We start from the raw sequence: 13,844 nt of genomic DNA, 5'->3' as shown, positions 1-13,844 counted from the left end.
GGTCCACACCAGAATTCAGGAAGTGAACTTGGGTGGGAAGAAGCATCACGCCTTTCTTTTTACTAGCCTCTCTTCTGGACAAGCCACAGCTGCATTAGCAGGCCCTGTGTCTCTGCCACCAAAAGAAACCCCAGGAATTTTCATATCATGTAGCAGTTGTAGAAACGTCAAAATAATGTTCACACTCATCAGGACTGTGAAATTACAATAGTTAATAGACCTGCCACAAGCTCCTGTGAGTTGACAAATGTACATAGTACCACAGGATAATTTCAAAATAAATCTTGACTTTTCAATATATTTGTATTTCAATACAATTGGTTTCCTTTGCATTTTTATTTTAAACTTTTAAAAACATTACTCTGAAAGTTAAAGGGGAAATCTAAAGGGGTCCCTGGCACAAAACAGGGTAATACCTCTGTTCCCTTCAGAGTTACCCGAGACCCTTGCCCTCCATCATCGAGGCGTAAGGCAGGAAGAGAAGGGCTTTTAACTGTTCCAAGAAAGAATGCTTTCTGCAGAAAATTTACACAAACATAAGATGATGCATCTCTGTACAAAGAGGACAGAAGGAGGAAGTTTAGATCAGGGCCCGGTGGAACACGAGAGCACAGGATCCCCCCAAGCCTGGGTCTGATGGGATTGGTGGCAGTGACTCCCTGTGGGGCTGCAGATGTAACTGACCAAACAAGAGGCCTGATGCAGACATAGCAATTGTTAACGGGCTGTCTGAACCCAGCACCAGCTCCCAGCTGACCCTCAGGGGACAGGAAGGGAACCAGAGGGATAGGAGGTTCCTGAAGGTAGAAGGAAGTCACCTCATACCAGCCACCCAGAAATACTGTTCCAGAGTAGAGGTCTCTGACGGCCTCCAATCCAAGAGTCAGCCTCCAACAGGCTAGGAGTTCCCCAGCATTCCTGGGGAACTCTACTATGGGCTTCACAAACCAGTCTAGAAATCCTGGTCAGGAGCAGGGAGATGGCTCCTTAGCCCATCCAGCCCCCAAGACTCTGAACCGCCTGGGCCTCCTTCCACTAGGTAACTGTCTCCTACCACCTCACCTCTCTACCTCAAATGCCACCTCCATCAAGAAGTCTCCCTGGCTGCCCAAGGGCACTGATCTTTTGTTTGAACAATTAGTGAGTAACTTACGTAGATTCATCACCAAATTATTGGATTTAATCTTCATGGCAGACAGTTGCTGCCCACTAATGTTTTTTCCACTTAGTACAAGTGAAAAAGCTGCATTTCCCCCCTGTTTAAAATCCTCAAATGATCACCAAAACGTGGAATCCAAATGCCCTTCCACTATTAATGGATAAACCTCGGTCTTATGGACTACTACTTAGCAATAAAAAAGGAACTGTTACTACCAGCAACAAAATGGGGAGGAGCCAACATGCATTAAGCTCAGTAAAGGAAGCCAGACTACAAAGTATTTGATTCCATTTATATGACATCTGGGAAAGGCAGGGATGTAGGGATGGAACAGATCAGGGTTTATCAGGGACTGGGAAAGAGGGAGGAACTGACTACAAAGGGAAAACTGGGGAAAGCCAGTAGTGGAACTGTATATTTATGAAAATTATTTGCCCTAAAAGCAGAACAAAACCCTGACCACTGGGGCCTCGTTGGTGACTCACGGGTTAAAGTCTCAGGGCTATCAAGCTATCACCAGCTGCATGAGTTAGATCCCTCCCAGGCAGCTGACCCACATGGCACAGCAAACCTCTCCTGTCTTGCCCTCTGCTCAAGCAGTATATTTTAATGGATCTGCCTGTTCTGCTCCCTTTTCCCTATAGTGAATCCTCTCACAACCCCACACCTCTGGGCTATACCCCTGCTGTTGTATGTACAAATAAATGAAATTTTTTTTAATGCTGACCACTGTCTACTTCTCCATCTTCATCACCTCCCACTCTTCTCCTTGGTTATACTTCAGCTGCTTGGGTCTTCTAGCAGTCAAAAGACATTTTTTTTTAAATATATATATAATAGTTTACTTTTACATCATTTTGTTCATTTTTCCATCTCAGTTGTAATCCCCGTGGGCTTCCCATCACCAAATAACCCGTGTGCCATGATCATAGTCCAGTGGATTTCCCTCCCCCCACTGTTTTTGACCCCATTCTCCACTCCACCCCCACAAATGTCTCTGTATATACCTGCTCATTATAATTATTATTATTTTCTCACCTGGTCCATTATACTCCTGCTATGAGTGAAACCATCTGGTATTTTTCCTTTTCTTTCTGGCTTATTTCACTAAGCATGATCTTTTCCAGCCCCATCCATGTTGCTGCAAAAGGCATGTGTTTATTTTTTTTGGTTGCTGAGTAATATTCCATTGTGTGTATGTACCACATCGTTTTAATCCAGGCATCCACTTCAAAAGACATCTTCCATATCCTACCTCCCAGCCTCTGCACCTGCCTTTCCCTCTGCAATTCTCTGCACATATCTTGGTTCCTCCTTCTGCTTGAGGCCTCCACTTAAATGCCACCTCCTCTGAGATGTCTTCCAGATATCCATCTCAAATCTGTGTTTCTTTCATGGAACATAATTGCAGGCTTATCTGGGATGCCAATTATTTTACTTATGGTCTATTTACTTGTGAATGTTGTTCTCTTCCACTAGAATGTGACTATCAGGAGGGAGGGCAGAGCACAGAACAATAACTGGAAAACAAAACAAAACAAAAAAATAGCTCACTAGAAAGCTGTCTGATGAAGAAATGGACCTAAGATTAACTGCCCTGCAGAAAATCACTTCCAGTCAGTACTGCTGTGTCTAAATCTAATACTCCAGTTCTGGTAAGCCTCCATGGAGGCTTGAGAGCCAGTCTAACTTCTGGTCTGCATCCCTGCCACATTCCAAATCTTATCCACTTACATCACCTTCTCCCCAAGTTCAGAGACCCCGTGGGTTAATGGGTAATAGATCCAGGAAGATTGTCAGATCTGTGCTGAAGAGCCCAGACTTTTCTCTCCCCAAGACAGCAACCACTTGCAGAGAAACAGGAGCCTTTGCTGGCCCGCCTTCTCCTACTGAGGTCCCTCCCTTGGGCCAAAGCCCAGGCTGCCTCCCCATCTGCCACCCTGGCTCTGGCCTGCAGGGTGGGCCAGCAGTGGCCACAGAGGCGGTGTGCCAACCCCCTCCCCCCCTGAGAGACCAGGGCAGCCATCTGCTGTCCCTTCTGCCCATCCCCCAGGGATCTGTCAAGGCTCCAGATGAGATCACTGCACTTGGACCCCAAGGAGAGCAGAAGGCTCTGCAAAGCTCCACTTTCCCTCTAGTTCACCAACAGAGCTTCTGAGCAGAGCAGTAGGGAGAAGGAAACCCACATTCCGAGGGATACTGAAGCCTAGAGAGGGCCTGGGAGCACCTCATAGTCACCCAGAGGGTCCAGAGTTGATCACAGAGGGATCCTGGGTTCCTACCTCCAATCCAGACCTTGGCCTCCTTGGGTGGAAGCCGGGCTTTAGTTGTGGGGGAGTCAGGGAAGCAGGCCATGATGCCATCACTGTACCACAGAGCAAGCTGGCACGGGGGCTGCCTGGTCCCAGTGACCCTCGGTGTCAAAAGTTTGGCTGTTCTAACACCAATAAATGACAATGGCAGGCTGCTCTCCAGAGATCCCCTTGTGTCTGCACATGGCAAGGGGGGACATTATTGTCTCACTGTCCTGAACAACCCCAACTGCCAGGAACCCAGGTCAGAAAGATCAAGTATGTTGTCCAAGATCCCACACTAAGTGACACAACCAAGAGTTGAGTCCCATTTGAATTCTTTAAAGTAGATCTGGCATAGCTCTATACAGAGGCCAGAGACTCCCTCTGCAGGGGAGGGAGGGAGGGGGGGCTAAGGAAATGCCTGCAAACTGCTCCCCACCAAGGTTAGGCCTAGCTTGTCTCTGCCCCATTCCAAGCCTCACCCACAGAAGTCCCTGCAGCAAGGAAGAGGGGAAGAGATCTGGAAGAGAGAGTGGGGGCAGAGGGAGGGGACATCACAGCAGACAGCTCAGTGTCCCTCCTATCTTTTCAGTGTGGACAGGAAGGAAGGCAGCGTTTAGATCTGGATATGTTTTAAACATCCCTCAAATGGCCTCTGGGTCACAGCCAAAACTCTGAGCCAGGAAAAAAAAGGGCTGCAGCCCTGAGGGAGGAAAATGAGGCTGGAGTGTCAAGGGTGTGGTCCTGGCTGCAACCTGAGGATCCTGCCACCCTGGCATTGCACACCCTGGCGCTTCACACCACAGGGCCTTCACTCATGCCACTTCCCCTGCCTGGCATCAAGGAATCAGTACCACGAGACTCCAGTCCTTCTGCCTCTTGCCATTTCTGCTGTGTAACATTTGGCAACCCCTTAACCTCCCTGAGCTTCAGTAGACACTTGTGTAACAGGAAGGGACTAAGCCCAGCCCAGGTAAGGTCACTGCCCTCCAGCAGAACACAGCAGGGGGCAGGGCTAAGGTGAAACTTAATAAATTCATTACCATGAAGATAAATGTCCCAAAGAGCCTGAAGAAGCTCCTGGGGGTCTAATGCAGGAGTCCAGTCTGGAGCAGCCCGAGGAAAAGGTGCTGGAGCTGGAAGCAGGAAGGTGGAGACGGAAACCAAGTGGAGGAGAGGGAAAGCAAGCACAGAGCCCTGGGTCACAGCCCCAGCCGGGAGGCCAGAGGTATGCAGCAGCTGCCGCAGCTGGGAATGAGAATGGACCATGGGCAAGTGGAGGCTGAGGGAAACATGACCACACAGGCCACGCAGACACGTGGGCAGGGCTGAGGAGAGTCGAGTCGAGGAGGGCAGGGGCTGATGTGATTGCCCCAAGATTCCCAAGCTGCAGGAGAGGCAACCAGAGTAAGACATTCAGCTGGCTCCATCTCGCTGAAGGACACCACACTGCTTTTTCACTGGAGCCAAAGCTTCTCTTTGTGAGCCAGGCAATGGGAGATGACTCACTTGGGTATTAGAACCCAAAGGCACCCTCCATCAACAGAGGTATCCCCAGGTGACAGAGCCCATGGGACTGGCCTCCCTCCATATTCAGGAAAGACTGACACAGGACAGGTGAGGAAAGGGGGATGTTTCAGGGAAAGATGTGGGACATGCCACAATGCAAGTCAGCTCCATACACACTGCCCAAGTCCCTGCCCCAAGCCAAGCTCCACGCCAAGCCCCATACCCAGAGCCAAGCACCACCCCTACAGGGGTCCCGAGCCTGCTGACAGTGAGTGATGAGGGCTCCCCATAGGGCAACTGTTCAGTCCTCATTAAAAACCGGGTCCCGTCTAATCCTTACATACATGCTCTCTTTTAATCAATCCTCACAGCAACCCTATGGGTGAGCACTATTAGCTCCCCCATTTTACAGGCAAAAAGACTGAGGCTCACAAAGAGGAAGGTATAGAGGAAAAGGCAAGGTCTGGGATGCAAGTCCAGGTCAACTCGCCTTCAGACACAATGCTCTTGGCCACGTTGGCCCCTGTAACGCGCCTGCTGCCAACCTCAAGAAGCTCAGCATATTTGCTAAGATGCAGACCCAGCGCTGACCTGTGGCCCACCAGTGAATGCCAGGGTCAGCCCAGCCCAGAACACCCAAGAGGTTCTTTCCTACTCAGTTCCAAATTCTTTTTGGCACCGCAAGGCAGAGAATGTAACCGCAGATGAGGTCATGAGTGCAGGGCACGGGAACGACCTTCGTAATAACCTTGGCTGCTGACCAGGCTCAGCTTAGAAGCTGGTGGAGACCCTGCCATGGGGAATTCCCTCTGTCATGGAGGTTACAGGACGGTGCTGGGTGTGCCTGAACACTAGTCCTTGAAAGTGCCCTACAAAAATGGGGTTAAATTTCCATTTTACCACCAAGAAACCAGGTTTTCCAAGGCATTTGCAAGTGGAGATTAAGCACAGTGGGAGGACGCACCAAGGTGGGATTTGTCCATGAGCCCACACAGTATTCCTTCTCTCCCACACTGGGACCCTGGCAGGCAGGACTTCGTGCCTGGTGCCACAGCTACATAGAAAGGGGGCGATTTGTAGCCCCTTCCCAACAGGGTATTCCCGTGCCTCAGCTCAGCTTGGCATTCAATACCCTTCCCAAGCAGAGCCAACAACCCTCCCCAACCTCTCCCTTTCCACTGCTCTCACCCACCATTCCTTCCCGCACTTGTGTTTCTGCAGATCACTGCCTTTCATTCAAACACGCAACAAATGTTTACTGAGTCCCTAGAATGTACTAAGAACTGTTTCAGCAGTTGGAAACTCAAGGCTAACTCCTCTGCACTGATGCCTCCTCCTCCTCCTCCTCCTCCTCCTCCAAGAAGCCTTCCAGGCCCCTTCTCTGAACGCCACATCTCCGCCAGCCTCGTCTTCTCAGGCATCCTTCACACCCTTTAGAGATGAGAGTGGGAGGGCCCTCCACAGGCCCATGCAAAGAGGCGAAAAGGGGAGGTGTAGGAAGATGAGGGCCTGCAGGAAATTCCGAAGAGATCAGAAAGGAGTTCCTCCTGGCCAGTGTTTCTGCAGTGGGCAGGCCTGACAATTGCTCTATTGCCCTCAGCACACTGGGCCCAGGCCAAGGGCAGGGCATCAGGGCCTGTGGGTCTTCAGTTCAGTTGCTCCTCACTCGGTGACCTGCCAAGCCCCCAGCCACTCACCACCCAGCCCCAGCCAGGATCCTAGGACACAGAGCACCAGGAGGTTACAAGATGAAGCTCCTGCCATGCTGAGCTCCTCACTGCTCCCTGCAGCCTTGCAGAGTTGCTGAAACAGTAGTCTGTACACATTAGCTCCACGGAGACATGGGCCGGGATTTCCTGTTTCTGTATGGGTGAAATGTCAGAGCCAATGTGTATGTGGATCCCCTGCTCTGTGGACCTCTAGCTTGACATCTGCGTGCTCTGTGCTCATGTCCCTGCTGTTATGTGGACATGGCTGCCTGTGTGTGTCTGTGTGTGAGCGATATCGTGGGTGTGTGTCTGTGAGCGCTGAGTGGGCGTGCAAGGGCTTCTGTGTGCTCTGCGGAAGAGGCAGTGTTGGGGATCTGGGCGGGCGGTATGTGTCTGTACCTGCCTGGCAGGGGTGGCTCTGTAGGTTCCCCAGGGACCAGCGCCTGTGTGTAAGCCTTGCGTGCTCCTGCCTACCTCTGCGTACTTCCTAAACAACTGCTAGTGTATCCAGGCTGGGTGTCCGTCTCTGGGATCCACCCAGATGTGTCTGGGGTATAAATGTGTGTGAGGGTGCTTTCTCAGCCAGGGGTCTCCTAAATGGTGTAAGCCTCTGTTGCGTCTGTCTAGTGACATGTGGGTGAATCAGATGAGACAGAGAGATGTGTGCCTCTCTGAGTGTGCATCCTGTGTCTGGAAGCAGACAGCGTAAGCCTGTTACTGGATGTGGATGTGAGATGTGTGTGAATGGTGTGGGTCTCTGAACACCAGCTATGAACGTGTGTGTGTGCGCGCGCACCAGAGTGAACTCAGGGACACAGGCCCAGCCCCTCTGCGAGGAATGCTGGGAGCCCTGGCAGCTTCATGGTCCCCCCAGGCCTCAGCAGCAGCCGCCTCACATTTTCCATCTCATTTTCCATCTCACTGGAGCTGCCCCATCCCCCCATGACAGGCAAATTACTGAGGGTTTTAAAGATCCAGGTCTCTGAGAAGTTTTTTCGAGGTCACCTCTCAGCAACCCTAAGGGAGGCTGGATTCAGGGACCAGCCGGCAGCTCTGCTGGCCATGGTAACTCCCACCTCCAACTCCCCCCACACAGCCAGATAGACTGGAGCCCCTGGAAGCCAGGAGATGCTCCATAATTGGCTACTGCATCCAGACATCTACTAAAGGGACTGGTACCCAGGAGGCACTTGGGAAACGTGGATGAATGAATGAATAGGTAGGTGGATGGATGGATGGGTGGGTGGGTAGGTGATTGGATGGATGAGTGGACAGATGGACAGACGGACGGATGGATGCCTGGAGGAGCAGGGAAGGAACAACTAGGACAGGTACAGCATTTCTGTGTAGATTTGTATTACCACACCAAAGAGTCCCCACTGCCTTGAGGCAGGCATGCTTCTCCCCAGTTTTATGGAAGAAATAGAGGCTCAGAAAGGTTGAGAACCTCACCCAGCATTCCACAGCTTGTACTGGCAATGATGCCTACTCTGTGATACTCCAAGGAACAAGCTGCCTCCTGCATGGGGAAGCTTGAAGAAGGGCCAGAGAAGGGGGCTCCTTAGTGTAGACTAGTGAGTTCCCACTCTGTCAGCTGTGCAACCTGGGCACATTGTGCAGTCTCTTTATTTGCTCATCCGTCAGTTGGGTCTGATAGCACAACTCTACATACAAGATTCTGCGAAGGGTAGAGCGCTTACTTAACCCACAGCCTGGCACACTGGAAGTGACCAAATAGCTTTCATGAGTCAAGAGCCATGGCAGCCCAGGAATCAATGGTTTGGCAGTCTCTTGGTGGGTTCCAACATTTGCACACCCAGGTTTCTATCATATCATTATCTAACCCTCAGGCTGGATCCAGACCCCCATCGCTTCCTCCAGGATCTCAGACCACTGATACCAATCACACTCTGCACTGGTGCAAGTACCTGTGCTCCCATACATGCGCGCACACGCTACACCCCGGCTCTGCCTGCAGGCTCAGGCTGTGACATAAATTATTCTATACTTGTTCCCAACAACTCTTTGTCTAGAGCCTGGTGCACAAGACTCTTCTCACTGATCTGTGTCCCTTACTAGACATACTGTGAGCAACCAAAAGCTCATTGCTCCAATCATAGCAATGGTGGCGCAACAGGTTAATGCACAGCAATAGGACGCTCTCCACAGCGACTGCAGCACAAGTTTGATCCCCAACCAGCCAGGGAGCTGACCACATGGCACAGCAGACCTCTCCTGTCTTGCCCACTGCTCCCCTTAACAGTGTATTTTTTTAAATAAAAAAAAAAAAAAAAAAAAAAAGGCCCTCCCTGGTGGCACAGCAGGTCAGCAGGTTAGGATGCAGCACTGCAAGCTAGCTGCTGCCACTTCAGTGCAAGTTCGATCCCAGCCCCAGAGTTGACCCACATGGTGCAGCAGACCTCTCCTGTCTGACCCACTGCTCCCTTCAGTGGTGTACATCATCAGTCTGCCTGTGCTGCTTCCCACTGTGACTCTAGTGAATCCTCTCACTGCCCCTGCACCTCTGGCCTGTACCCCAATTCTATATGCATAAATAAATAAATCTTTTTTTAAAATATTTGTTTATTTATGCATACAGAATTGGAATACAGGACAGAGGTGGGGGGGGTGGCGGGTGAAAGGATTCACCAGAGATAGAGCAGGGAGCACAACAGGCAGATGTACTGAAATACGCTGAGGGGAGCAGTGGGCGGGTCAGGAGGTCTGCTGCGCCATGTGGGTCAGCTCCCCGGCCCAAGATCAAACTCGTGCTGCAGTAGCTGCAGTGGCTTCATAGTGCGATGCTTTAACCTGTTGTATCACCAGAGAGGTCCCTCTGCAGTGTAGTTCAGTCAATCTGCCTTTTCTGTTCCCCACTCTGGTGAATCCTCTCACTCTTCCCCCCACCCCCAATCTCTGGCCTGTACCCCTGTTCTTATATGCATAAGTAAATAAATCTTTAAAAAAAAAAAAAAAAAGAATGGAACCCAGAGTTGGACCAACTGAGTTTGGGGTACTGGCTATGTGACCAGTACCCTCCATTTACTCAAATGCATAATGGGATAGGAGGAAGGGGTGGATTAGATCCTTCTCCTGGGGCTCTTATGCACTGACATCAGGATTGACTGTACTTCAAATACTTATATCTAGAACCTCCCAGAAGCTGTAGGCACCTTGCTTCACAGAGCCAGATCACTCTATCTTGTCCTCTGAGGAGCAGCTCCTGATTTATTAACATTCGAAATCTAAGGGTATCCACCCTCCTGGCTGCTCCCAGTTCCCCCAAGAGTGAAGACACAGACATCCTGTCGACTCACTGGATAGCAATGATAACAATTCCCCCAGAGATGTGGGGCTTCACTGCTTGCAGTATTTTCTTGTCTGTTCATATCTCCCTGGTCCCTGGAAACAATCCTATGATGTTGCCCAGACAGGCCCATCCTCTTCATCATACAGAATGGGAAACATTATTTCATTATTCAGAGGTGGGGAAAGCAGCTCAGAGAAATCAAGTGTCTTGCCCATGCCACACAGCAAATGGTGGAGTCAGTTCTCAAAGAATTGGATTCCAACTCTCGGCTTCTTCCATCCATACCTAACAGGGTCACACAATGTCCTGAGCCAACACACAGTAAGTGAGCAACAGGAATGAGTGGGAGCTGGAAGCTGTCAGGCCACCAGGACTTTGAAGGTCTCAGTTCTGTTCTGCATCTCAGAACCCTGAAAGTTAACCCTCACTGGGAGGGACCCCGAGGTCAAGATGTTCAACTGTAGCCATCACATAAGTCTCCCTTCTGAAGTCTTCTTGAGTAATCACAATCACTGTTGTTTCCAACAGCTTGCAAACTACTTTCCACAAACCCTATGTGGAAACATGCCAAACATGCCAGGTCATCCAGCTTCACTGAATAACTCAAACTACAGGGAGCTCATTCCCTTCTGTCTTCTCACTAGGAGAGTTGCCCTGTTTACACTTTCTCTAAGAGGGGCCCAGACCATGCCTCAGGCAACAGGAGACCTGCCACCCCCACCAGGCCTTCTGCAGCTAACAGCTCCCAGCACTTCCCGCCAGTTGGGAGGGGAGCCCCCACAACGCTCCCTCCCACTCAGTGGACTCCCCTCCACCTAGGCAGTAGGAGGTGGGAGACACTGGGGATCTGCAGTTCTTCTCCAGGTAACTCAGGTTCTGCACCTGAGAAGCAACGTGGCCCCTGGGGCAGGAAACACGTCAAGAGTATAATCACTCTCACTGCAAGCCCTGGCTGCCTAGGAGAAATGGCTCTGGGACCTGGAGTGAGTCCCTTCCCTGCACAGGCCACAGTCTATGCATCTGTAGGATAAGTAAACTAACACCTCCTGGAGTAGTCCCTACATCTGTGGTCCACGTTCATAGCCACCCAGGTTCAACAAAGCTCCAGAGAGGTTCAGGGACAGACCCAAGGTAACACAGTGAGAAATGCACAATCTTGCCCTACTCGCTTTCCTATGCAATCTCCTTTCCCTCTCTAGCCTCTGTGCGGGTCCTCAAAATCATAAGCTTTTTTTCCCCTGCTTCCCTATTGAGGATGCTGTTACTCCGGCTCCTTATTCAGCTGCTTCCAGCTCCTCTGTCAGCCTTTGGCCTCCCTGAGCCCCCCAGTCGCACCTCCAGGTGCTCGTCTTTCTCCATCTTCATCATGAGCTATATTGTCATTTATTGTCCAACTACTGCTTAATCCCTCTCTTCCACTAGACCCAAGGCCAATGAAATCAGACACTTCATCCTTGTACACAGCAGTATCCCTATTTGTGCTAGTGCCTGGCACACTGTAGGGGCTAAATAGTTGTGAATGAATGAGTGAGGGGTCAGGAGAGAGCTGGGCCTCTTTCAGGTGGGAAGGAGGAACAATTCTACCCACACAGGATCCATAGAGAACCTGACAGGCACCTATGGAAATATGACACATACCACTTGAGAATAGCAGCGATCACAGCTGCTCTCGTCTGAGCTAACAACAAGCCGGGTGCTATCTTATTTACCCTGTAAGGCTGGGAGATGTGTGATATCTCTTTTAACGAGGAAACTGAATTCCAGAGACATCGAGTAACTTGCCCAAGATCACACAGCCAGGAAGCTAGAGATCCCAGATCCAGGAGAGCTCTGAGAAGCCTGAGCATGGAGCCTGAAATACTGAATGAATGACAGAAAATGAGGCTCAGCTCTGGCCCAGGCAGTGGGAAGTCCCCAGCAAGACCCTGGAACTGTTTTCCATCTTAACAGTCATGGTGACTCAGATGGACTCCTGGGCCCTGCCACTGACTTCCTAGGATGACAGGAGCCCTTAGGGTAGAAGAATGAGAAGACTCTGAAGCAAAGCTGTGGCTCGCCTTCCCTTGCCAGGATGGGCAGTGGGGGCCAGGAAGCAGAAGTGAGGAGCTCAGGGTCTGAGTTTAGTGCAATTCAGGCAAGGAGCACAAGCTCAAAGCACCAAGAGGACAGGGCTGGTCGCTTTCTGGCTTGTCTCTCTCCTTCTGCCCACCGTCTACTCACCACAGCCTTCTGAAGACTTTAGGAGCTGACTGAACCCCCAACTGCCAACACTGAACAGGGCATTTGGGGAGACTAGGCCTCACATTTAATAGTTGGAAGAAATTGCCTGGCCTGACGAAGATTACAGGCTGAAGGGGTAGACTACTATTGAACACATGCTGGATAGCAGAGCCTGGGGGTAAATGTGGAGAGGGAGACAGAGTCCAGCAAGACCCAAAAATTCTACAAGAGGGAAACCCGCTTGACGAGAAGAATCATCCCGCAAAGCCAGATGTTGCCAGCAGATATAAATCAGAGCACGGTTAATACTTCGGCCCTCCGCCTGGGGTCTGAGCCCAGGGTCTGCTGTAGTGCCAGACCATCAGCTCACAAGAGCAGCTAACCTTTCAGCTTCCTCCAACACCATGCCCAGTCTTGGTGGAAGAGCCCACAAAGCTTCCAGTCTCTCAGGCCAATGTCTGCACACGAGAGCTCGTCTATCCCTAAAGTTGCCACGGCCCAGGGAGTGGATAAATGGAGACTGGCCTGCACCTAGTAGGTGTCCATGTCCACTGGAAGGGTAAAGGCAAAGGCTGTTCTCTGGGGAGTGTTCCCCACATATCCAAAGGAATGCCCTATCTCTCATTGGAAACATGGAAAAATATGGGCCCTGACGACGAGGGGTCAACCGGACAACTAAATGTTTGGGGGCCGTCCCAGGGAGGCCTGAAGACAATATCCGGAGACTGAGGAAGCTGACTCTGAACCAGTTCTCCCACAACATCATCCTCCCAGGCTGTGGGACCGTTAAACTGAGCGGAAGTCGGACTGCAGCCAAGGGGATGTTCCCAGATGTCATGCTTTCAAACAGGACCCACCCTGAATGGCGAGCAGGGATAGGCCTGCACTGGGGAAAGCCCTGGGGAAAGACTCAGAATGGTGTTCTGGCCTCTCCTTGGCAGGGGTTGGCCACAATGATCCCTGGCAGGCAGGCACACCAGACAGGCCAGTCAGCAAAGGCCTGGCCTCTGGCTGGCCTGGTGATGGGGGGGGCGGGGAGGGGGGCTCTGAGCAAGTGAAAGTACAGGTCTAGGCCCTCACTGACTACCCAACACCCCCGTTACCCCTCCCCCACCCCCTCCCACCCCCCCCCACACACACACACACTCCTCCATGCCAAGTTATGACTGCAGGCATCCTCCAAAGCAGTTTTCTCAAGCCCTCCTTCCCAAATCAGGGTCCTTTGACCAGTTTCCTCCTCAGGAGAAGGCTTCCTAAATAAAATGGGGCGGGGGGCATCTAAAGCCCTAGAATAATCTCCGAGTGGTCCCCAAGACCCCTTTTCCTGCCTCTTCGGTGGTACAGTGGGCTGGCTGGTGGCTCAGACCCTTGGAGTTCTGACAACCGGCACGTTCCCCAGCCTCCCGCTTCTCCACCAGTACCCCCACCTTGAGATAGTCGTTTTCAGAGCGCAGCTCCTCCAGCTCTCGCACGAAGCCACCAGGGCCGCAGTCCAGCATCTCCTCGGTGAGGTCGGAGAAAGCGAGCGAGGCACTCAGTGGCAGGCGGCTGCTGCCCACCGACGACGCGGCTCCCGACGGCTCATCGGGGGAGGCTGGAGGCCGCGGAGGGTGCTGTGCTGGCTGCGCCGGCTGGGGCGGCTG

At 51.6% G+C, this 13,844-nt stretch overlaps 1 protein-coding gene across 1 annotated transcript in view; it reads right to left on the bottom strand.

The window, feature by feature from the left end:
* Positions 1-13,748, bottom strand: part of SOGA1 (suppressor of glucose, autophagy associated 1) — a 59,907-nt gene extending 46,159 nt beyond the window's left edge. The window contains exon 1 of the mRNA XM_004687211.2: positions 13,629-13,748. Within this exon, the coding sequence (XP_004687268.1) occupies positions 13,629-13,700 (72 nt within the window). The 5' untranslated portion in view covers positions 13,701-13,748. The remainder of the gene's footprint in view (positions 1-13,628) is intronic.
* Positions 13,749-13,844: the final 96 nt, after the last annotated feature.

This window comes from Condylura cristata, unplaced genomic scaffold (genome assembly GCF_000260355.1).
Source record: "Condylura cristata isolate star-nosed mole 26May11 unplaced genomic scaffold, ConCri1.0 scaffold00022, whole genome shotgun sequence".
Classification (NCBI taxonomy): domain Eukaryota; kingdom Metazoa; phylum Chordata; class Mammalia; order Eulipotyphla; family Talpidae; genus Condylura; species Condylura cristata.
The sequence above is the reverse complement of the archived record's forward strand: the minus strand, read 5'-3'. Positions and strand labels throughout refer to the sequence as shown.